Source organism: Gorilla gorilla, chromosome 17 (genome assembly GCF_029281585.2).
Source record: "Gorilla gorilla gorilla isolate KB3781 chromosome 17, NHGRI_mGorGor1-v2.1_pri, whole genome shotgun sequence".
In the NCBI taxonomy this organism is placed as follows: Eukaryota; Metazoa; Chordata; class Mammalia; order Primates; family Hominidae; genus Gorilla; species Gorilla gorilla.
In genome coordinates this window covers 89,086,039-89,109,051 of record NC_073241.2, presented here as the reverse complement: position 1 = coordinate 89,109,051, position 23,013 = coordinate 89,086,039, and the positions used below count along the sequence as shown (strand labels likewise).

Sequence of the window (23,013 nt, the reverse complement as noted above, 5' to 3'; positions counted from 1 at the left end):
TATTCTCTTATATAACCATAGCACAGTTATCAACTTCAGGAAATTTAATTTAATTTAATTTTTTTTTTTTTGAGACAGAGTTTCACTCTTGGTTGCCCAGGCTGGAGTTCAATGGCATGATCTCGGCTCACTGCAACCTCCACCTCCCAGGTTTAGGCAATTCTCCTGCCTCAGCCTCCCAAGTAGCTGTTATTACAGGCACCCGCTACCACACTTGGCTAATTTTTGTATTTTTAGTAGAGATGGGGTTTCACCATGTTGACCAGGCTGGTCTTGAACTCCTGACCTCAGGTGATCTGCCCGCCTCGGCTTCCCAAACAGCTGGGATTACAGGTGTGAGCCACCGTGCCCAGCCAGGAAATTTGATATTAATTTCATTATGTTATCTAATCTATAATTCATGTTCAAATATTATCCACTGTCCCCATAATGCCCATCAGAGCATTGTTTTTCCTTCCCTCCAGAATCCAGTCGAGAGCCACAGTTTGCATCTAGTTGTCATTTAATCTCCTCTACTTTCAAATGGTTTCCCAGCCTCTCTTTATCTTTTATGACATTGATAATTTACAAATATATAGGACACTTATTTTATAGAAAGTTCCTCAGTTTGGGTTTGTCTGGTGTTTCCTCATGATTACATCTAGGTAGATTTTGAGGGCTTTCCCGTGAAAAGCCAAAAATCACAGATTCTTCCAATGTTTTCCCATTTCGTTCAGAATGAAATGGACACACTTTACCAAGCCCTGCCAGTCCCCGTGAGGCCTGTCTTTTTAGCCTCCTCCCGACCGGACTCTGGCTCGCTCAGCCTCTGGGTCTTTGCACCTGCTGTTCCTCTTCCTGGCATGCTCTTCGTTCAGGGTCTTTGCCTGTCTCACTCCCTTCTTCATTCAGGTACATTTCACCACACACTGCATGATCAACTCAGATTCCCATCCCCAGCATTCTTTCAATGTTCAGAGCCCTCCCTTCCTGCCAGACTTCTGACAGCCTGCCTCTTCCTGTCCCTCCCCTAAGAGTGGACGTGTGCGTAACACGGACTAATACTTTGCTCTTTGGAACTAGCCTGGTGTCCTTTCAGTGCCATGTCACGGATGGAGTTTGTAGGTAAAGCACTATTAATTTACAAGACGGTGACATCTAGTGGACCAGCTGGGACCAGCTTTGAGCTAAAGGCTCTTGATACCCCTAACGATCCAAAGACAAAATAAAAAAACAAAAAACAACAAAAAGCACCACCTTGATTTCTGGATAGAGTCTAAGGTGAGATCTGGAGAATCTAGTGAGGTTCCTGTGGAGATGTGACGTGGCCATTGATGGGTTAAAGATATCTGAAGATTCAGGTTTCTGTTATGTGTGTGTGATGGTGAGGGGAATAGAGGGCAGGCCTAATAGGAGAAAAGTAGGACACACTGGTGTGTGAGACCACTAAGGCTAGTATAAATTCATTTTTCAAGAGATCAATTTCTCATTCAAAAGGTTATGAACATGAAATTAGTGTATGCTCTCGCCAAGTGATGGTGATGATTCAAAATTGAAGAATTCATTCATTAAGTGGACTCAGCTAGGGAAAAATTAGTAAAATTTCCTATTTATTTATACTTTACAATATAAATACAGGCTGGGCATAGTGCCTCATGCCCATAGTCCCAGCTACTCAAGAGGCTGAGATGGGAGGATCGCTTGAGCCCAGGAAGTTGAGGCTGCAGTGAGCCATGATCACACCACTGTGCTCCAGCCTGGGTGACAGAGTGAGACCCTTTCTTTACATAAAAAAATTAAATATAAATATAAATACAGTTGACACTTGAACAAAGTGGGGTATTAGGGATGCCAACCCCCCATGCAGTCAAAAATTCAGGTATAGATTTTGGTTCACCAAAAACTTAACTAGTAATAGCCTGCTTTTGACCGGAAGCCTTACTGATAATATAATGGTCAATTAACACATATTTTTATGTGTATTATATACTAGATTATTACAATAAAGTAAGCTAGAGAAAAAATGTTAAGAAAATTGAGGAGCAAGAAGAGGAGGCGTTGGTCTCGGGTGGCAGAGGTGGGAGAAAAATCTGTGTGTAAGTGGATCCTTGCAGCTCAAACCTGTTATTATTCAAGGGTCAATGGTAAACCAAATGCTTGAATATTGAGACATTACCTAAAAAGCGAGCTTTATTTTTTTTTATTTTTTGAGATGGAGTCTCACCTTCTCACCCAGGCTGGAGTGCAGTGGCACGATCTTGGCTCACTGCAACCTTCGCCTCCCCAGTTCAAGCAACTCTCCTGCCTCAGCCTCCCAAGTAGCTGGGATTACAGGCGACCACCACAACACCTGGCTAATTTTTATATTTTTAGTAGAGATGGGGTTTCACCATATGGGCCAGGCTAGTTTTGAACTCCTGACCTCAAGTGATCCACCTGCCTTGGCCTCCCAAAGTATTGGGATTACAGATGTGAACCACTGCACCCAGCCAAAAAAGCAAGCTTTAAAATGCAATATAAAGAAATATTTTAATTACAATTACAAATTCAATCAATTTGCATTTCAATGAGTAATGTGCAAGAGTGCAGTTTTCTCATATACCAACAAACTATTTTATCAGTCTTTTTTTTTTGTTTTGTTTTGAGGCAGAGTTTCACTCTTGTCGCCCAGGCTGGAGTGCAATGGTGCAATCTCAGCTCACTGCAACCTTCGCCTCCTGGGTTCAAGTGATTCTTCTGCCTCAGCCTCCTGAGTAGCTGGGATTACAGGCGTGCATTACCATGCCTGGCTAATTTTGTATTTTTAGTAGAGAAGGGGTTCCACCCTGTTGTCCAGGCTAGTCTTAAACTCCTGACCTCAAGAGATCCACCCTTCTCAGCATCCCAAAGTGCTGGGATTACAGGTGTGAGCCACCACACCCCGCCAGTCTTTTTGTTACTGATAATTTGATGGATAAAACAAGGCAAAACATAACTTATTTTATTTTTATTTTGCATTCTCTTATTATGGGTGATATTCAGTAATTTTTCATCTGATTTGTTCTCTGTGAATTGTCTCCTTGTACTTTACCCAGTTTTCTATGATGTTGTTTTTTTTTCTAATTGGTTGGTAGGAGCTCTTTATATATTAGGTTAGTTTACATTTTGTCTGAGATAAGAGTTACAAATATTGTTTTCCAGTGTATCGTTTGTCTTTCAACTTTGCTGCTTATGATGGTTTTTGCCATGCAAAATGTTCTTTTAATGTTCCTTTTTTTTTTTTTGAGATGGAGTCTCACTCTGTCGCCAGGCTGGAGTGCAGTGGTGAGATCTCGGCTCACTGCATCCTCTGCCTCCCGGTTCAAGCCATTCTCCTGCCTCAGTCTCCCAAGTAGCTGGGACTACAGGCGTGAACCACTACGTCCAGATATTTTTCTTAGAGACAGGGTTTCACCGTGTTGGCCAGGATGGTCTTGATCTCTTGACCTCGTGATCCACCCACCTCAGCCTCCCAAAGTGCTGGGATTACAAGCGTAAGCCACCGCACCTGGCCACAAAATGTTCTTATAGTTTAGGTTTTCCTGTTATGCTTAGAAAGGACTTTCCTTTTCTGAGGTTGTAAAACAAAACTATTGTGTGGTTTATTGGAGTACTTTCTTGGATAAGCTTTTCAACTTAAATATTTGATCAGTCTGGAATTTGTAGTGTTGTCACTTTATTTTTCATGTGCTGAATTGTTCTGACATCATTCATTCAATAATGTACCTTTTCCCCATTTAAAATGCCGCTTTTACTAAACTCTAAATTCTTTTGTCTTTTGGGTGGCAGTATAGGTTTGTTTTCCATCCCTGTTGATTTACAGAGATGAGAAGATTTTTTTTGTAAGGTAGACTTTTAATAACTGCTTTTATTACCAGGTTAAGTCATGCAGTTACAAAGTAGTTAGAATTCTGAAAGGGCATTACAGGTTTTTTTTTAAGCTCATTTTTGCATATATTATTATTTAGCATTTGACTGGGACACTACTGTTCAAAAGGACCTGGCCAAATAATTCCCAAACAAAACATTCAACCCAAGGTTGTTTTCAACCTACTGTTTGTGAAGCTGAGTGCAGAATGCAAAGCCTCTAAAAGAAGAGGACACAAAGTCAGGCTGAGTAGAGGCCATTAGCAAGGGATGTTCAGGGCCAGCCAATCTCCAAACAGGGAACCCACATTTTTTTTTTTTTCTGGAACATTCTACTTGAATTATTGTTCAATTAGTCAACCATAGACCTTCAACAGAGAACAATTTGTTAACATGATAAGGAGGTTACTGCATTCTTTGGACTATGTGTCATAATTATAGTCAGCAAACTCCGACAGTCTTCACAGAAATAGCCCTCCAGCACTTTTGTAGGTATGAAGATAATTTAATTCTCCATAGGGCTTCTTATTTTTGCTGGATAACAATACATGGCTGATAAGCTCTAAATGGTACTGTTTTATGATATAAAAATACTAGCTTTTTAAATTTATTATGTTTATAGGCATTCACTGCTTGAATCAAGGTTAGGCTTGTTAAGAGATTAAAAGCAATTTTATTACAGCAGCATTACTTATTTTTTTCCAAAAGAATAAAATTAATAAGCAGAAACAGCTTTTATTTTTGTTTGCATCCTGTAAAATTGAGTTATTTTGCTTCAATAACTCATGTGAGGACCATGCCACCTTCTTTTTTTTTTTTTTTGAGACGGAGTCTTGCTCTGTCGCCCAGGCTGGAGTGCAGTGGCGCGATCTCGGCTCACTGCAAGCTCCGCCTCCCAGGTTCTGGGAATTCTCCTGCCTCAGCCTCCCCGAGTAGCTGGGACTACAGGCCCCCGCCACACGCCCCGCTAATTTTTTGTTTTTTAAGTACAGATGGGGTTTCACCTTGTTAGCTAAGATGGTCTCAATCTCCTGACTTTATGATCCGCCTTCCTCGGCCTCCCAAAGTGCTGGGATTACAGGCGTGAGTCACTGCGCCCGGCCCCCATGCCACCTTCTGAATATGTGAAAAGTTACAGCACTTCCCAGTCTCGTCCGGAGCAAAGAAGTAAGCATCTGATTGCTCTTGACTGTGCCTTCCCTGGCAACAGTTGCTGACTCTGTTGGGAAGAGCCACAGAGCAAGGCTGCACAGCCAGATGGAAGAGACTTTTTATTTCGAGGCAAAACACCTACATGTCTCTCTCTCTGGTGTCGGTGATTTCTACTTTCACCCTCATCAGCGTGTACATGATCTCCTAACCTTAATTTCTTTCTTCTTAAGGAGCTGATTTGGATCGATTTGTTAAGAATGGTGTCCATTATCTAATGAGTCAAGAGAGAAGGGGATTTCTGTGGTAACATGTAAACCTGTGGTAGGTCTGCAGAAGTTACAGGTGAAGATGGTAGCAAGGAAGTCACCCATGAGCCATCTACGTGAAGGTCACTCTGGCTTCATTGTATACTTTGAACACTTTCTCAATGACGTTGACATAGACGGTGGTCCTCATGTCCAATCCCAGGTTATACCTCATGGCTATGCACAAAATTTGCCTGGCAGAACTCTCCATTGCGTACACCAAGTCAGCATGTATGGTGTTTTTCTCTGATGCACCTGATATCCTGTCTTGGAACTCTGCTGTGGGTATAATGAGAATAGTTCCACTGTGCTTTCCAAATTTTCTTGCTAAATTCTCTTGAACAGATATTAGCAAGTGGTAGTTACACTCCCTTTCATATTTGAAGGTCAAACAGCCATAGCTGACATGATTTAGATTCTTCAGCCACTCAAAGTTGGACGCTGTCCCTCCTTTGGCATTCATGTAGAGATCTGGAATAACCATAATGCTTCTGACTTCAGTTCCTCCCTGTCACACACACTCCTAGTTCTCCCATCTTAAAAACTCCCTCTCTGGACCTCACTTTGCCTCCTGCCTCTGCCAACTTCTTTTTTTTCCATTAAGAAACCTTCTTGAAACAGTTGTTCATATGCACTGTTTTCATTTTTCCTCCTTCCATTCTCTCCTGAACCCACACACACTGGGCTTTGCACCCAATATGCCACCAAAACTGTCCTAGCCAAGGACACCAGTGACTCAAGGTATGATTTGCCCAGGACTGTCCTGGTTTGCACCTATTGTCCTGGCATAATTATGGTGTCTGCTTTTCCTCTCAAAGGGGATGTAGATACCTCATACATACATGTATATATCATATGTATCTATCTATCTATCAGATATCCATATGGAATAGGAATAGTCTTTTACATAAGAGACTATTGATTCATATCCACAGTAAAGTTATCAATTTCATATATTTCCATTGATGAAATACTTTTACCTAATCTACAATCCATGTTACATTTTCGTCAGTTTTGACCTAATAATTTCCTATAGAACATCATTCTGTGCCGCACATCCTTGCCCCCCAGCATAGACTCCAGTCTAGGGTCAGGTATTGGATTTATTTGCCATGGCTCTTTATCTTCCTTTAACCTAGAACATTTCTTTGTCTTTTACAACATTGACATTTTAAATTTTATTTTAGATTCAGGGGATACATGTACAGGTTTGTTACCTGCATATATTACATAATAGTCAGGTTTGGGCTTCCAGTGAACCCATCAACCAAATAATGAACATTGTACCCAATAGGCAATTTTTCATCCCTTACACCCCTAGTGACCTCCCCAATTTTGAAGTCCTGAGTATCTATTATTTTCATCTTAATGTCCATGTGTACCCATTGTTTAGCTCCCATGCAGTATTTGATTTTCTGAGTTATTTCACTTAGGATAACAGCCTCCAGCTCCATCCATGTTGCTGCAAAGGATATGGTTTCATTCTTTTGTATGGTTGTATGGTATATTCCATGATGTCTATATACCACATTTTCTTTATCCAATCAACTGTACAATATGAATATTTTTGAAAAATAGCCTTCCCTGACTTTTCTTTTTTTTTAGGTTTTCTTTTATTATTATTATTATTCTTTAAGTTCTAGGGTACATGTGCACAATGTGCAGGTTTGTTACATATGTATACATGTGCCATGTTGATTCGCTGCACCCATACACTTGTCATTTACATTAGGTATTTCTCCTAATGCTATCCCTCCCCCAGACACCCCACCCCCTGAAAGGCCCCGATGTGTGATGTTTCCCACCCTGTGTCCAAGCATTCTCATTGTTCAATTCCCACCTATGAGTGAGAACATGCGGTGTTTGGTTTTCTGTCCTTGTGATAGTTTGCTGAGAATGATGGTTTCCAGCTTCATCCATGTCCCTGCAAAGGACATGAACTCACCTTTTTTATGGCTGCATAGTATTCCATGGTGTATATGTGCCATATTTTGTTAATCCAGTCTATCATTGATGGACATTTGGGTTGGTTCCAAGTCTTTGCTATTGTGAATAGTGCTGCAGTAAACATACATATGCATGTGTCTTTATAGTAGCATGATTTATAATCCTTTGGGTATATACCCAGTAATAGGATTGCTGGGTCAAATGGTATTTCTAGTTCTAGATCCTTGAGGAATCGCCACACTGTCTTCCACAATGGTTGAACTAATTTACACTCCCACCAACAGTGTAAAAGCGTTCCTGTTTCTCCACATCCTCTCCAGCATCTGTTGTTTCCTGACTTTTTAATGATTGCCATTCTAACTGGCATGAGATGGTATCTCATTGTGGTTTTGATTTGCATTTCTCTGATGACCAGTGATGATGAGATAAAGGTCTTCTTTTGAGAAGGGTCTGTTCACATCCTTTGCCCACTTTTTGATGGGGTGGTTTGTTTTTTTCTTGTAAATTTGTTTAAGTTCTTTGTAGATTTTGGATATTAGCCCTTTGTCAGATGGATAGATTGCAAAAATTTTCTCCCATTCTGTAGGTTGTCTGTTCACTCTGATGGTAGTTTCTTTTGCTGTGCAAAAGCTCTTTAGTTTAATTAGATCCCATTTGTCAATTTTGGCTTCTGTTGCCATTGCTTTTGGAGTTTTAGTCATGAAGTCCTTGCCCATGCCTATGTCTTGAATGGTATTGCCTAGGTTTTCTTCTAGGGTTTTTACGGTTTTAGGTCTAACATTTAAATCTTTAATCCATCTTGAATTAATTTTTATATAAGGTGTAAGGAAGGGATCCAGTTTCAGCTCTCTACATATGGCTAGCCAGTTTTCCCAGCACCATTTATTAAATAAGGAATCCTTTCCCCATTTCTTGTTTTTGTCGGGTTTGTCAGAGATCAGATGGTTATAGAAGTGTGGTGTTATTTCTGAGGCCTCTGTTCTCTTCCATTGGTCTATAGATCTGTTTTGGTACCAGTACCATGCTGTTTTGGTTACTGTAGCCTTGTTGTATGGTTCAAAGTCAGGTAGCATTATGTCTCCAGCTTTGTTCTTTTGGCTTAGGATTGTCTTGGCTATGCGGGCTCTTTTTTGGTTCCATATGAACTTTAAGGTAGTTTTTCCCAATTCTGTGAAGAAAGTCATTGGTAGCTTGATGGGGATGGCATTGACTCTATAAATTACCCTGGGCAGTATGGCCATTTTCATGATATTGATTCTTCCTATCCATGAGCATGGAATGTTCTTCCATGTGTTTGTGTCCTCTTTTATTTCGTTAAGCAGTAGTTTGTAGTTCTCCTTGAAGAGGTCCTTCACATCCCTTGTAAGTTGGATTCCTAGGTATTTTATTCTCTTTGTAGCAATTGTGAATGGGATTTCATTCATGATTTGGCTCTCTGTTTGTCTGTTATTGGTGTATAGGAATGCTTTTGATTTTTGCACATTGATTTTGTATCCTGAGATTTCGCTGAAGTTCCTTATCAGCTTAAGGAGATTTTGGACTGAGATGATGGGGTTTTCTAAATATACAATCATGTCATCTGCAAACAGGGACAATTTGACTTCCTCTTTTCCTAATTGAATATCTTTTATTTCTTTCTCCTGCCTCATTGCCCTGGCCAGAACTTCCAACACTATGTTGAATAGGAGTGGTGAGAGAGGGCATCCTTGTCTTGTGCCAGTTTTCAAAGGGAATGTTTCCAGTTTTTGCCCATTGAGTATGATATTGGCTGTGGGTTTGTCATAAATAGCTCTTATTATTTTGACATACATTCCATCAATACCTAGTTTATTGAGAGTTTTTAGCATGAAGGGCTGTTGAATTTTTGTCAAAGGTTTTTTCTGCATCTATTGAGATAATCATGTAGTTTTTGTCATTGGTTCTGTTTATGTGATGGATTATGTTTATTGATTTGCGTATGTGAACCAGCCTTGCATCCCAGGGATGAAGCCCACTTGATCATGGTGGATAAGCTTTTTGATGTGCTGCAGGATTCAGTTTCCCAGTATTATATTGAGAGTTTTCACATCGATGTTCGTCAGGGATATTGGTCTCAAATTCTCTTTTTTTTGTTGTGTCTCTGCCAGGCTTTGGTATCAGGATGATGCTGGCCTCATAAAATGAGTTAGGGAAGATTCCCTCTTTTTCTATTGATTGGAAGAATTTTAGAAGGGATGGTACCAGCTCCTCTTTGTATCTCTGGTAGAATTCGGCTGTGAATCCATCTGGTCCTGGACTTTCTTTTGTTGGTAGGCTATTAATTATTGCCTCAATTTCAGAGCCTGTTATTCGTCTATTCAGAGATTCAGCTTCTTCCTGGTTTAGTCTTGGGAGGGTGTATGTGTCCAGGAATTTATCCATTTCTTCTAGATTTTCTAGTTTATTTGCATAGAGGTGTTTATAGTATTCTCTGATGGTAGTTTGTATTTCTGTGGGATCAGTGGTGATATCCCCTTTATCATTTTATTGTGTCTATTTGATTCTTCTCTCTTTTCTTCTTTATTAGTCTTGCTAGTGGTCTATTTTGTTGATCTTTTAAAAAATCCAGCTCCTAGATTCATTGATTTTTTTAAGAGGTTTTTTGTCTCTACCTCCTTCAGTTCTGCTCTGATTTTAGTTATTTCTTGCCTTCTCCTAGCTTTTGAATTTATTTGCTCTTGCTTCTCTAGTTCTTTTAATTGTGATGTTAGGGTGTCAATTTTAGATCTTTCCTGCTTTCTCTTGTGGGCATTTAGTGTTATAAATTTCCCTCTACACACTGCTTTAAACGTGTCCCAGAGATTCTGGTATGTTGTGTCTTTGTTCTCATTGGTTTCAAAGAACATCTTTATTTCTGCCTTCATTTCATTATTTACCCAGTAGTTATTCAGGAGCAGGTTGTTCAGTTTCCATGTAGTTGTGTGGTTTTGAATGAGTTTCTTAATCCTGAGTTCTAATTTGATGGTACTGTGATCTGAGAAACAGTTCGTTGTGATTTCTGTTCTTTTACATTTGCTGAGGAGTGCTTTACTTCCAATTATGTGGTCAATTTTAGAATAAGTGCGATGTGGTGCTGAGAAGAATGTATATTCTGTTGATTTGGGGTGGAGAGTTCTGTAGATATCTATTAGGTCCACTTGGTGCAGAGCTGAGTTCAATTCCTGGATATCCTTGTTAACCTTCTGTCTCGTCGATCTGTCTAATACAGACAGTGGGGTGTTAAAGTGTCCCATTATTATTGTGTGGGAGTCTAAGTCTCTTTGTAGTTCTCTAAGGACTTGCTTTATGAATCTGTGTGCTCCTGTATTGGGTGAATGTATGTTTAGGATAGTTAGCTCTTCTTGTTGAATTGATCCCTTTACCATTATGTAATGGCCTTCTTTGTCTCTTTTGATCTTCGTTGGTTTAAAGTCCGTTTTATCAAAGACTAGGATTGCAACCCCTACTTTTTTTTGCTTTCCATTTGCTTGGTAGATCTTCCTCCATCCCTTTATTTTGAGCCTATGTGTGTCTCTGCATACGAGAAAGGTCTCCTGAATACAGCACACTGATGGGTCTTGACTCTTTATCCAATTTGCCAGTCTGTGTCTTTTAATTGGGGCATTTAGCCCATTTACATTTAAGGTTAATATTGTTATGTGTGAATTTGATCCTGTCATTATGATGTTAGCTGGTTATTTTGCTTGTTAGTTGATGCAGTTTCTTCCTAGCATCGACGATCTTTACAATTTGTAATGTTTTTGCAGTGGCTGGTACTGGTAGTTCCTTTCCATGTTTAGTGCTTCCTTCAGGAGCTCTTGTAAGGCAGGCTTGGTGGTGACAAAATCTCTCAGCATTTGCTTGTCTGTAAAGGATTTTATTTCTGCTTCACTTTTGAAGCTTAGTTTGGCTGGATATGAAATTCTGCGCTGAAAATTCTTTTCTTTAAGAATGTTGAATATTGGCCCCCATTCTCTTCTGGCTTATAAGGTTTCTGCTGAGAGATCCGCTGTTAGTCTGATGGGATTCCCTTTGTGGGTAACCCTACCTTTCTCTCTGGCTGCCCTTAACATTTTTTCCTTCATTTCCTCCTTGGTGAATCTGACAATTATGTGTCTTGGGGTTGCTCTTGTCAAGGAGTATCTTTGTGGTATTCTCCATATTTCCTGAACTTGAATGTTGGCCTGCCTTGCTAGGTTGGGGAACTTCTCCTAGATAATATCCTGAAGAGTGTTTTCCAGCTTGGTTCCATTCTCCCCGTCACTTTCAGGTACACCAAATCAACATAGATTTGGTCTTTTCACATACTCCCATATTTCTTGGAGGCTTTGTTCATTTCTTTTTACTCTTTTTTCTCTAACCTTGTTTCCTTGCTTTATTTCATTAATTTGATCTTCAATCACTGATATCCTTTCTTCCACTTGATCAAATCAGCTATTGAAGTCTGTGCATGTGTCATTAAGTTCTCGTGCCATGGTTTTCAGCTCCATCAGGTCATTTAAGGTCTTCTCTATACTGTTTACTCTAGTTAGTCATTCTTCTAACCTTTTTTCAAGGTTTTTAGCTTCCTTGCAATGGGTTAGAACATTCTCCTTTAGCTCGGAGAAGTTTATTACCAACCTTCTGAAGCCTACTTCTGTTAACTCATCAAAGTCATTCTTCCTCCAGCTTCGTTCTGTCGCTGGCGAGGAGCTGTGATCCTTTGGAGGAGAAGAGGTGCTCTGGTTTTTAGAATTTTCAGCTTTTCTGCTCCGGTTTCCCCCCATCTTTGTGGTTTTATCTACCTTTGGTCTTTGATGTTGGTGACCTACAGATGGAGTTTTGGTGTGGATGTCTTTTTTGTTGATGTTGATGCTATTCCTTGATGTTTGTTAGTTTTCCTTCTAACAGTCAGGTCCCTCAGCTGCAGATCTGTTGGAGCTTGCTGGAGGTCCACTCCAGACCCTGTTTTCCTGGGTATCACCAGCAAATATTGCTGCCTGATCCTTCCTCTGGAAGCCCCAGAGGGGCACCCACCTGTATGAGGTGTCTGTTGGTCCCTACTGGGAGGTGTCTCCCAGTTATGCTACACAGGGGTCAGGGACCCACTTGAGGAGGCAGTCTGTCTGTTCTCAGAGCTCAAACGCTATGCAGGGAGAACCACTGCTCTCTTCAGAGCTGTCAGGGTCGTTTAAGTCTGCAGAAGTTTCTGGTATCTTTTGTTCAGCTATGCCCTGCCTACAGAGGTGGAGTCTATAGAGGCAGTAGGCCTTGCTGAGCTGTGGTGGGCTCCACCCAGTTCGAGCTTCGCAGCCACTTTACCTACTCAAGCCTCCGCAATGGCGGACACCCCTCCCTCCACCAGGCTGCTGCCTCACAGGTCGATCTCAAACTGCTGCGCTAGCAGTGAGCAAGGCTCTGTGGGCATGGGACCTGCAGAGCCAGGCACGGGAGGGAATCTCCTGGTCTGCCAGTTGCCAAGACCATGGGAAAAGCAAGTAGTTGGGAGGGAGTGTCCTGTTTTTCCAGGTACAGTCTGTCACAGCTTCCCTTGGCTAGGAAAGGGAACCCCCCCAACCCCTTGCACTTCCTGGGTGAGATGATGCCCCACCCTGCTTCGGCTCACTGTCTGTGGGCTGTACCCACTGTCCAACCAGTCCCATTGAGATGAACCATGTACCTCAATTGGAAATGCAGAAATCACCTGTCTTCTGCGTTGATCACGCTGGAAGCTTCAGACCAGAGCTGTTCCTATTCAGCCATCTTGGAACGGATCTTTTCTTTTCTTTTTTTTTTTGAGACAGAGTCTTGCTCTGTTGCCCAAACTGGAGTGCAGTGGCATGGTCTCAGCTCACTGCAACCTCCACCTCCCAGGTTCAAGCAATTCTCGTGCCTCAGCCCCCCAAGTAGCTGGGACTACAGACATGCACTACCACACCCGGCTAATTTTTGTATTTTTTGTAGAGACGGGTTTCACCATGTTGGCCAGGCTGGTCTCGAACTCCTGACCTCAAGTGATCTGCCTGCCTTGGCCTCTGAAAGTGCTGGGATTACAGGCATGAGCCACCGTGCCCAGTGCGCTCCACTTTTCTATCCAGAATATTCCTTATTTTCTGTGAATCACAGCCTCACTCTTAATTGCAGAGCTCCACTGCCTCAGTGGGGGCTGAACAGAAATTGGTGGCCACATACCCTCCTTAATCCAGAGAACCAGGTCCCAGGCTCCCTGTGTGGTCCTAGGTAGTGGAGTAGGGGGTGAGGGAGGGAAGGAAGTCCAAGTTCTCCTCACACACAAGCTCAGGGGTTCCACTCTTACCCAGAGATCACTACCCATGCTTGAGTACCTGGTCTCAGAGATCTCTTGGCTTGGTCACTGACTGACCTATAAAGTTGGGTCACAGGGATGTGTGTAGATTGGCCTGGGGAGGGGTTTCTCAGGGTCATGGGGACAGAGAATGAATCTTAATGCCTCTGAGCTGGCTCTGCCCCATCTGCTGTCCCTTCCTTCCTGCCTCCTGCTTTTCCCTAGCCACCCGGTTCCCTCCAATGACCACTGCCAGGCTCTCTCTGGACTACCGAAAGCCACCTAGGGTTCTAGGCACACATGCACTGCCTCTTGGGAAACAGCTCTTTGGGGCTGTCTGTCCTTCTCCCTTCAAGGACTACAGGAGCTGCTGTTTACCCATGTCAGGCTCAGAGGAACCTTGGAGCAAATGGCATGATGTTATTTCTCCAGCTGAGCAAGAAAGACTTTGTTTTCATATGAGGGGCCTTAAATATTTGCACCCTGTTAGGATTGGGGAAAGACGTCCTCCAGCCAGGCTTACCAGGGAGTCCAAGGAGCTTTGGTAGAGTGTAGCCTTTGACCATCAGCCCCTGTTGCTGTAATTGGCCTCGCAGGAAAAAACCTTGGTTGGGGTCTGTCACCATGAACTGATCTTGTTTGGTTCCCACTCAGCTTCACTTGTTTGGAGTAAGGCTTGTGAAGCCTGCTTCTCCCTGTCTGCCCCAATGAGGAGTCCCAATGGGTACTCCTGGACCAGCCTCAGCCACTCTCACCTTCCACCAATTATTTTCTGGTTTGACCCCCTCACCAACCAGCTGAGCACTTGTTGATTCTCTACCCTACTGAGCCTGCATGGACCTGGGGACCCCCCAAAGAGCCTGCCTACTTCTTCCTGAATATTAGTTTTCAAAAAGATTGACATAACTAAAATCTCTTAAAGCTGGCAGGCAGAAGCCCCTGCCCTACCCTGGTATGTCCCTGTTCACTGGAGCCCTGACTTAGCAGAAGGACTTACCATGGGGGATCCAGGAAGGACTCTAAAGAGGATGCTGAGGCTCCTGGGAGCATCTTTCCTTCCTCCCCATCCTGAATTGGACTGGCTCTGCTATGATTAGGAAACTTCTGTCCTATGCATCTATGTGAAGCGGGCATTTTTGGCAACTCCTTTGTTCCACAGAACAGCTTAGCACCAAGAAAAACATCACGTTGATGTCTTCACAAGGTCTCTTGATCATGAGCAAATTATTTGCTGCTCACCATAAGAAAAAATGAACTTTCTCTTTTCAGTGTTTGGAAAAATCAAAGGAAAAGCGAAATTAATGGATCAAAGAGAGCTTGGACAACAAAATGAATGAAGACACTTACTTTCCAAAAGCATGGTTAAACACTTTATTTAGAAAACATTCCCAAAGTTTATAAATAATGCCTAGCTATCAGTTCCAGCATCAACCTTAGAGAAGCAGTTCCAGCTTTCTGACCGAGTTTCTTTGACTGTGGCCAAATGGGTTTGGAATGGAAACTTTTTTTTTTTTTAATCTGGCTTATTGTTGTTTCTTCTGTGGCCACAGTATTTCTCTGGAACATGGGATTACTCAATAAATGAAATATTTATTGAGTAACCAGACAACCAATGAAAAAATTAGACTTGGGTCATATTGTATTCCATATTCTTGGTAGATTTGCCTTAAATACTTAAAACAATTAAAATCACTAATGGTCACATTTGCTTTGGCACTTAGAAAAAGAATCTACTTGGTTAAAAAAGGAGACACATGCCCATGTACAAGCAAATACATACCTATGACATTTGGCAAATAGAGAATTCACACACTCAGTTGCCTCATTCCAGTATCTACTTATGATCATTTCTCTCCATTTTAGCTGTTTTCTCTTTAATATGTCAACAATGCCCATGACACCCACTTGAAACTGGGAGCCATGAGAATTAAATTTCAGTCTCTTCAATTTCCTGTAGAAACAGAAAGGCTGTAAGAGATTGCAGGCTCTGTAAGTCCAAGAGACTTAAGTGCAACATAAACAATGTGTATTGAGCAAAAGCTGTACACATATTTTTAGTAAATGGGTGTTGGGGGAGTCATTAGTGCTATTTAACAATACTTCCAATTCTCCTATAGCTCAGGAGGTGGAAAAATTTCACTGCTTTGCCAATTTGAAGTTAGGGTTGGCCATGTGACTCGTTTTAGCCAATACCATGTGAGCAGAAATGATTGTTTTTGGGCAGATGCACAACTTTCCATGTTCCTTTCCATTTCCGTGGCAACTGGGGATGTTACAGTTCACAGAAACTCCATTCACATGGATCTTTAAGTGAGGATAACATTAAAAAGTGTCCTGTGCTGACCTGAAATGGACACAGGCAACAAATAATAATTTGTTCTAGGCCACTAAGATGTTGAATTTTTTTTCCTGCAATGTAACCCTGCATATGCTGAATAACACAGAAATTGGTACATAGAAGTGGGCTGTGGCTTTAACTAAAGATCTAAAATAAATTATATTGGCTTAAGGTCCTGGTAGTGAGAGGCAGGAAACTGTGCATGCAGTAATTTAGGATGTAGATTATTCTCCTGATAAGCTTTTGCCTCTAGGAGAAGAGATTGAGAGAGAAGATTATTGTTAGTATAATAGTATGTGCTTCGGTGATGGCTGTTTTTGGCAAGATGTTACAAGAAAGAGGTAAGCTCAAAGAGAAATTGGCTCATATTCTAGCAGGAATGTCAGCAAATAGAGTTCAGGGACTTATAAGCCTGAAGGAAGACTCCGTTCTAAATAGCAAATTATAAAACTGAGAAAAACCTCAGGAGCAGGGACCAACTGAAAGTCAACCTTGCATCAAAAGGCACAGTAAGGATGCAATCATCACACTTACTGTTGAAACCTGTGAATACAGATGTTTCTGAGTAACAGTCCAATTACTGATATGATATCCAAAAAACTGCTTTCACTTGTAGAAAATGACTCAGGGAAAAGAGATTGTGTATGTGGTTCTCTCATTGAAGCCTGAAAGCTTCAGGAAATTGAAATTAAAGTGATAAAGAGAGGGGTGGGAACATAAAAGCCAAAAGAAAAAAGTCAATATGAGAATTGTGTCTCAAATTGAACTATGGTTACTGCCATATAGAGCTGGCTAGAATAAAATACACAAGAAGCTATGTTTTTGACAAGAGTGGCATTGACAAAAGAAGTATCAATCAGTCTGGACTAAAAAATATGGTGATTGTTTAAAACTTAAAATGACTTTGGGACTCCAATCATCTAAGAGTAGGAAGTGGGCTGAGAAAGCTGTACCTCTCCAAGGAAGAGATATTTTCATCGCCCAGTGTCTTAATTCTTTTGGGCTGCTGTAATAAAATACCACCAATGAGTAGCTTATAAACAACAGAAATTTCTTTCTCACAGTCTGGAAGCTGGGAATTCCAGGATCAAGGCACTGGCAGATTCGGTGTCTGGTGAGGGCCCAATTTCTCATGGATGATGATGGCTTTTGGCTCTGTCCTCACATGGTGGAAGGTCCTGGCTAGCTCTCTGGGGTTTCTTTTATAAGGGCACTAATCCCATTCATGAGGGCTCCACCCTCATGATGTAGTCACCTCCTATATTAGTCCATTCTTGTACTGCTATAAAGAAATACCAGAGACTGGGTAATTTATAAAGAAAAGAGGTTCAATTGGCTTACGGTTCCACAGGCTGTACAGGAAGCATGATGCTGGCATCTGCTCGGCTTCTGGGCAGGCCTCAGGAAACTTTCAGTTGTGGCAGGAGGTGAAGGAGATGTCAGCACTTCACTAGGTCAGAGTGGGAGGAAGAGAGAAAACAACCCAATCTCATGAGAATTCTATCAAGAGAACAGCACCAAAGGGGGAAATTTGTCCCCATAATACGACCACCTCCCACCAGGCCCCACCTCCAACACTGGGGATTACAATTCCACATGAGATTTGGGTGGGGACACAAATCTAGGTACTACCATCACCCTAGGGTTTAAGGTTTCAACATATGAATTTTGGGGGAACATAAGCATTCAGACCATAGCACCTACAGAGAATGTAGGCGCTACAGAAATGCAGCCACAGAGAATCATCATGAAAAAAGAATGGTTCAGAAGTTGGATCCAGGCTTCAGGAGGATGACTGGATAACAGAGCTTTTCCCAGGGAGCAGGACCTGACCCTAATCGAGGAACTTTCCCTACCCCTGATAGGAGCCCTTGCAATGTCTGCCCAGTGGGATTTAGAATTGCTGTGGACCACCACCTGCTGTATGTCTCTTACTATCCTCATTTCTGAATAGGGCTACCTATTGTAGTTATCCTGTTTCTGTTACACCATTGAAGGGTGACTGTGGACACCATTGTGGAGTGGGGAAGAACATTCAACTTCTCATTTATAGCTCTCTGAATCAATAGGTGCTATATCCTCTCTTGATTTAAAAACGGCTGTGTGTCTCCCAAAATCTGGGGCTTACAACTAAAAGTCATGTCGGAATGAAATTTTCTGGTTTTATTTTTGGAGGAAAGGGTGAGTGTATTCTGCAGGCAGAAAGGAAAATGAAATGAATATTCAGTAGCAAAAAGCACAGACTCTAACAGTCATGAGTGGTGTTCACCAATATTCGTGGCTCTCCTGCTTCCAAGCATAAAAGGAATGTACTATCTGGCCCCCTTGATGTTCGGCAGACCATATGATTTGCTTTGACCAATGAAGCACAAATGAAAATGACATGTACCACTTCAGGCAGGAAACTTTTATTTATTATTATTATTTTTAGATGGAGTCTCGATCTGTCGTCCAGGCTGGAGTGCAGAGGTGTGATCTTGGCCCATTGCATCCTTCACCTCGCAGGTTCAAGTGATCCTCCTTCCTCAGCCTCCTGAGTAGCTGGGATTATAGGCATGCACCACCACGCCTGGCTAATTTTCGTATTTTTGGTAGAGATGGGGTTTCACCATGTTGGCCAGGCTGGTCTTGAACTCCTGACCTCAAGTGATCCACCTGCCTCGGCGTTCCAAAGTACTGGGATTACAGGTGTGAGCCACCCCACCTGGCCTAGGCAGGCAACTTTAGGGGCAGTTCTTGATTTGCTATGTTCTTCTCAACCATCAATGTACCAGAAGGTGGAGGTTCTGGTAGCCCAGGTCTTCAAGTGAGGACAGTGTAGCGTAGAAAGCCCTGCACACCCACATTGGATATGTATCATACATGAGAAATAAACTTTTAATGTTTTAAGCTTTTAAGAGGTTGGGGTTGTTTGTTACTGCAGTATAACCTAGCTAATGTAACTAATGTTGGTAACATGTTGAAACTGGTAATTAAATTCTTACAAGGTTTTTCTCATGGATTGAATGCAGTGCCCTTGACAGGTAAATTTGCTTCTTTTCTGAGCACTTCTGCTGCAGTTTCTCACATTTTTGTTAAAAACTCAGTAAACAAATGATCTAATGTTTTAAAGCGCCTCATTCTAGGAATGCCATTTTTATATTGATGTCCCAGGACCTGTTTCCGCTGTCAGGTAACAGACTTTGCTTTACTTCCTGATACTTCATTATGCCAAGATTCAACAATATATTCAATTTTATTTGTTTAAAACACCTGTTCTAAGATAGCACATGATATATTTGTACATATGAAACAAGATAATTAAACACAAATTTTAATATATTTACAAGAAGAGAGCTGTTTTGAAGCATTTGGTATGAATTAAATTACTGCCGTTGAACACTAAATCCACTCTTGGCACTGGGTTATGAAGTTGTCATTTCATTATAAAATCAAGCATACAAGTTTATCTGTAGAAAAAAGTCTTTTTCAGACTCTCTAAGGATGGGCAATATGGTGTACAATGTTTACAACTATGATTTTAGCAAAAGATATGAAAATATTCTTCAAATTGATGCTTTATTCCTCTCCTCCAAAATTTAAGGACATAACGTTAATCTTAATTCTATGAAAGTTATTCTGTGGGGAGTTATTAATAGAGTTTAGGTTTGTTGCTTTCTGACAATCTAATTTACTCCATGGATGGGGCTTACAGGACCTAGAGAAATGGAGACTAATATATTTCCTTTAAATCCCAAATGTTTCTGCAAACTTTTGGCAAGTGCTGAACTTCAGTCAGTTTATGACGAGATTATTTGACCAATGCCTGAAGTGTGCATCTTCATTGTCTTCTCTTTAATATTGTCCCTTTTTGTCCCCCACCCCCAGCCCAATTCATATATTGAAGCACTAACACCCAAGGTGATGGTACTGGAGGGTGGGGTCTTTGAGGGGTAATTAGGTAACGAGGTCATGAGGGTGGAGCCCCACGATGGGATTAGTGCTTTCATAAAAAGAGGAAGAGATACCAGAGCTCTTTTTCTCTCTGCCATGTGAGGACACAGGGAGTAGGCAGCCTTCTGCAAGCCAGGAAAAGAGCCCTCCCCAGGAACCGAATCTGCTGGCACCTTGATCCCGGCCTCATGAACTATGAGAAATAAATGTTTAAGTCACCAAGTCTATGGTATTTTGTTATAGCCACCCAAGCTGACTAGGACTCTAACCACCCAAAATCCTTCTTGTCTTTCCAGGTCCAGTTGAAATGCTAATCCTTCATGGAACATTTGATAGAGGCAGTAATGATAATAATAGATCATATTTTTAACTAGAAGTAAGAGAGTAATTAGATTTCTATGTGCCAGATGCTGGGTAAATGATTTGGGTGATTATCTCATTTAATTCTCATTGTAAGCTTATGACTTGGAACCATTATTATCTGCATTAGACATTCTTTGTTTTTGTTTGTTTTGAAACAGAGTCTTGCTCTGTTGCTCAGACTGGAGTACAGTGGTACAATCATGGCTCACTGCAAACTTGACTTCCTGGGCTCAGGAGATCCTCAGGCTTACCATCCTGAGTAGCTGGGGCCACAGGCACACATCACCATGCCCAGCTAATTTTTAAACGTTTACATCAGGCATTCTTTGGCCCAGAATTCCATAATTATAGAAATGCTTGATGGCCTTGGATCAGACACAGCTGGGCTGGATTCCTAGCTCTAAAGCTCACTGGACTAGCTGTATAACCTTAAATAAATTTAACCTTTTGAAACATATATGTGCAAGAATTAAAAGAACTAACAAGCCATGAGCACAGCTGTGGTCCTGGGATATTCGCTCAGCAACAGCTCAGGACGCCCTGTGCCTCCCTCTTGTGTTAAATCCTGTGCCATCTCAGCTTTGGCTTATTCTTCTATTTTGGTGGAGCACATCCTCTAGATGCGTTCCAACCAAGTAAACAGGATCCAGAAGGCTATGTTTATGAAACCTCATATGTCTGAAATTGTATTTATTTGACTGCTTCTTTAAGAGGTGCCTGGTGCCTCCTCTTCCTGAGCTCTTCTGGGGTTCATTAGTGTTAATCAGCTTGTTTCTGGGTTTTTCCCCTCCCATTGCCAACATGGATTCTGGTTGTCTCTGGTTTGCCGAGTCAGTTTCTATTTATCCCTGTGCTTCCCACCTTCCAAAATTGTGTAGCTGTCCTCTCCCCACAGTCTTTTTTTTCACCTGTGAGTCTATGCTGCTTTTTAAACCTTTTATTGTAATAAAATTTTGTTGTGCTTTTAGAAGGAACACAGACACCTACAGGCATTCAGTCCACTATTTTTAATGAGAAGTGTGGACTGTTGTTATTTTAGCATGAAAATTTAGAAGGATGACTAGAGTTCTCATCCATACAGGTCGTAACTCTTACATAAAGACTGGAATACAAAAGGAGGAGTTGGGATGGGGAGATAATGATTTCCATTTGGCGCAAATTGATGTTGAAGTTCTTTAGGGACATTCAGATAGAGACTTTTTGGATTTTTTGGATAGAAGAGCTTAAAATTTAAATGATAATTCTGGGTTAGATAAGGATATATGCAAGTCATCAGTAAGAAGGCGTATTAGGTCATGCTATAGAGAAATACGTGAGGGTGGGTAATTTATAAGAAGAGAGGTTTAATTGGCTCATGGTTCTGCATGGGGATGGTGCTCACCCATTCATGAGAAATCCACCCCCATGATGTAATCACTCTCACCAGGCCCCACCTTCAATACTGGTTATTACAATTCAACATGAGATTTGGGCCGGGACACACATCCAAACTATATCAGGAGGAAACAGTAAGGAGACCATGTAGGAAGAGCAAAGGATGGTGGACCCAGGATCACTAAGAGAGTGATTTGTAGAGGAGATTTGACTGTTTCCTAGGGTTTTGTTTTGTTTTGCTGCTCCTCAATTTCTAGGATTAAAAAAATTTAAGCAAAACTCCAAATTCTTCTCTTTTTAGTTTTTAAATAGACTCCTTTTTTGAATCAATTTTAAATTCACAGCAAGATTGAGCAGAAAATACAGAGAGTTCCCATATTTCCCCTACCCCAACACATGCACAGCCTCCCACGTTGTCAATTCCCCACCAGAGTGGTACATTTATTACAATTGACAAACCCACATTAACACATCATTATCACCCAGAATCCACTGTTTCCATTAGGGTTCACTCTTGGTGCTGGATAATGTATGGGTTTGGACAATCTATGGGTATGATACCTATCCACCATTACAGCATCATCCAGAATAGCTTTGCTGCCCTAAAAATCCTCCGTGCGCAATCCTCCGCTTTTTAGAAATGTATGCAACTTATTCTGATCTCCAACATTCGAATCTCAGCCTACATGAAATTGGAACAATGAGATAATGGTGAGTAGAAAGCTAAGCTAGAGGTGGGGTTGCTCCAAAAACTATAAATTACCCTCAAAGGTCTAAGAGATTTATAGCACTTCGCTAAAAACTGCCTTCCTCTTTTTTTTTTTTTTTAAGTACAATTTCCATTTTATTTTTCTCCAGAGATTAGTCCGTCTTCAGTCTTTAAGGACTCAGCTCCTTACATGGGCTTTGGTGGGGGTTGTAGAGCAGCACCCGCAGGTCTCAATCGGGGTGGGGGTGTTTGGTCCTTGCGGGCTACACAAGATTGATTCCTGACTACTTTGCTGTGACCTGCACAACTCAAAAAGTAATGTAGCTTCACATACAGCTTGGGAAGCACATAGGCATCGAAGACGCTTGCTTCAGAAATGTCCCTGACTGCTGCGGCCTCCACTATGTTGTGAATGATGAATTTCTTAATGGCCTTGTCCTTGGGTATGCATCGGGCACAGTTCCTGCAGCGAATAGGCTGCATGTGGCCACGGCCCTTTTTAGCACGACCATTGTTCCCTCTTTTCTTTGTCATCTTAGAGGCACGGACCAGAGAGAGGACTGCCTTCCTCTTTAACACCCACAGACTGCAAACAGGCTAGAACTAGCCTCCCCACCATAGAAATGGATCATCCCAGCTCATGATCCAATAAATCCTGACAGCTGAATGTAGTAAGATAGTGCCATGGAGTTACTAGCAAAGTCACACATACGCTGTATGTACTACATTCAAGTATGGTATATGTAAC

At 41.6% G+C, this 23,013-nt stretch overlaps 2 protein-coding genes across 2 annotated transcripts; both read right to left on the bottom strand.

Annotated features, from left to right (window-relative positions):
• Positions 1-5,394: 5,394 nt before the first annotated feature.
• LOC101151437 (glutamate dehydrogenase 1, mitochondrial-like) lies at positions 5,395-6,697 on the bottom strand. The gene is made up of 2 exons (XM_055368079.1): positions 6,635-6,697; positions 5,395-5,829 (listed from the first exon to the last, which is right to left on the bottom strand). Exons 1-2 carry the CDS (start codon positions 6,695-6,697, stop codon positions 5,395-5,397), a joined length of 498 nt encoding a protein of 165 aa, XP_055224054.1.
• A 15,675-nt stretch (positions 6,698-22,372) lies between these two features.
• LOC101151078 (small ribosomal subunit protein eS26-like) lies at positions 22,373-22,799 on the bottom strand. The gene has a single exon (XM_019013825.2). It carries the CDS (start codon positions 22,797-22,799, stop codon positions 22,452-22,454), a length of 348 nt encoding a protein of 115 aa, XP_018869370.1. The 3' UTR covers positions 22,373-22,451.
• Between the last annotated feature and the right edge of the window lie 214 nt (positions 22,800-23,013).

What these genes read in the sequence shown, in the direction of transcription:
- LOC101151437 (XM_055368079.1), bottom strand. Translation starts at nt 6,697, where the DNA reads ATGGACATTAAGATGAAAATAATAGATACTCAGGACTTCAAAATTGGG. An exon ending in TTGGGGAGGTCACTAGGGGT is followed by an intron (nt 5,830 to 6,634) that starts GTAAGGGATGAA and finishes TGTGTGTGACAG; the next exon opens with GGAGGAACTGAAGTCAGAAG.
- LOC101151078 (XM_019013825.2), bottom strand. Translation starts at nt 22,799, where the DNA reads ATGACAAAGAAAAGAGGGAACAATGGTCGTGCTAAAAAGGGCCGTGGC.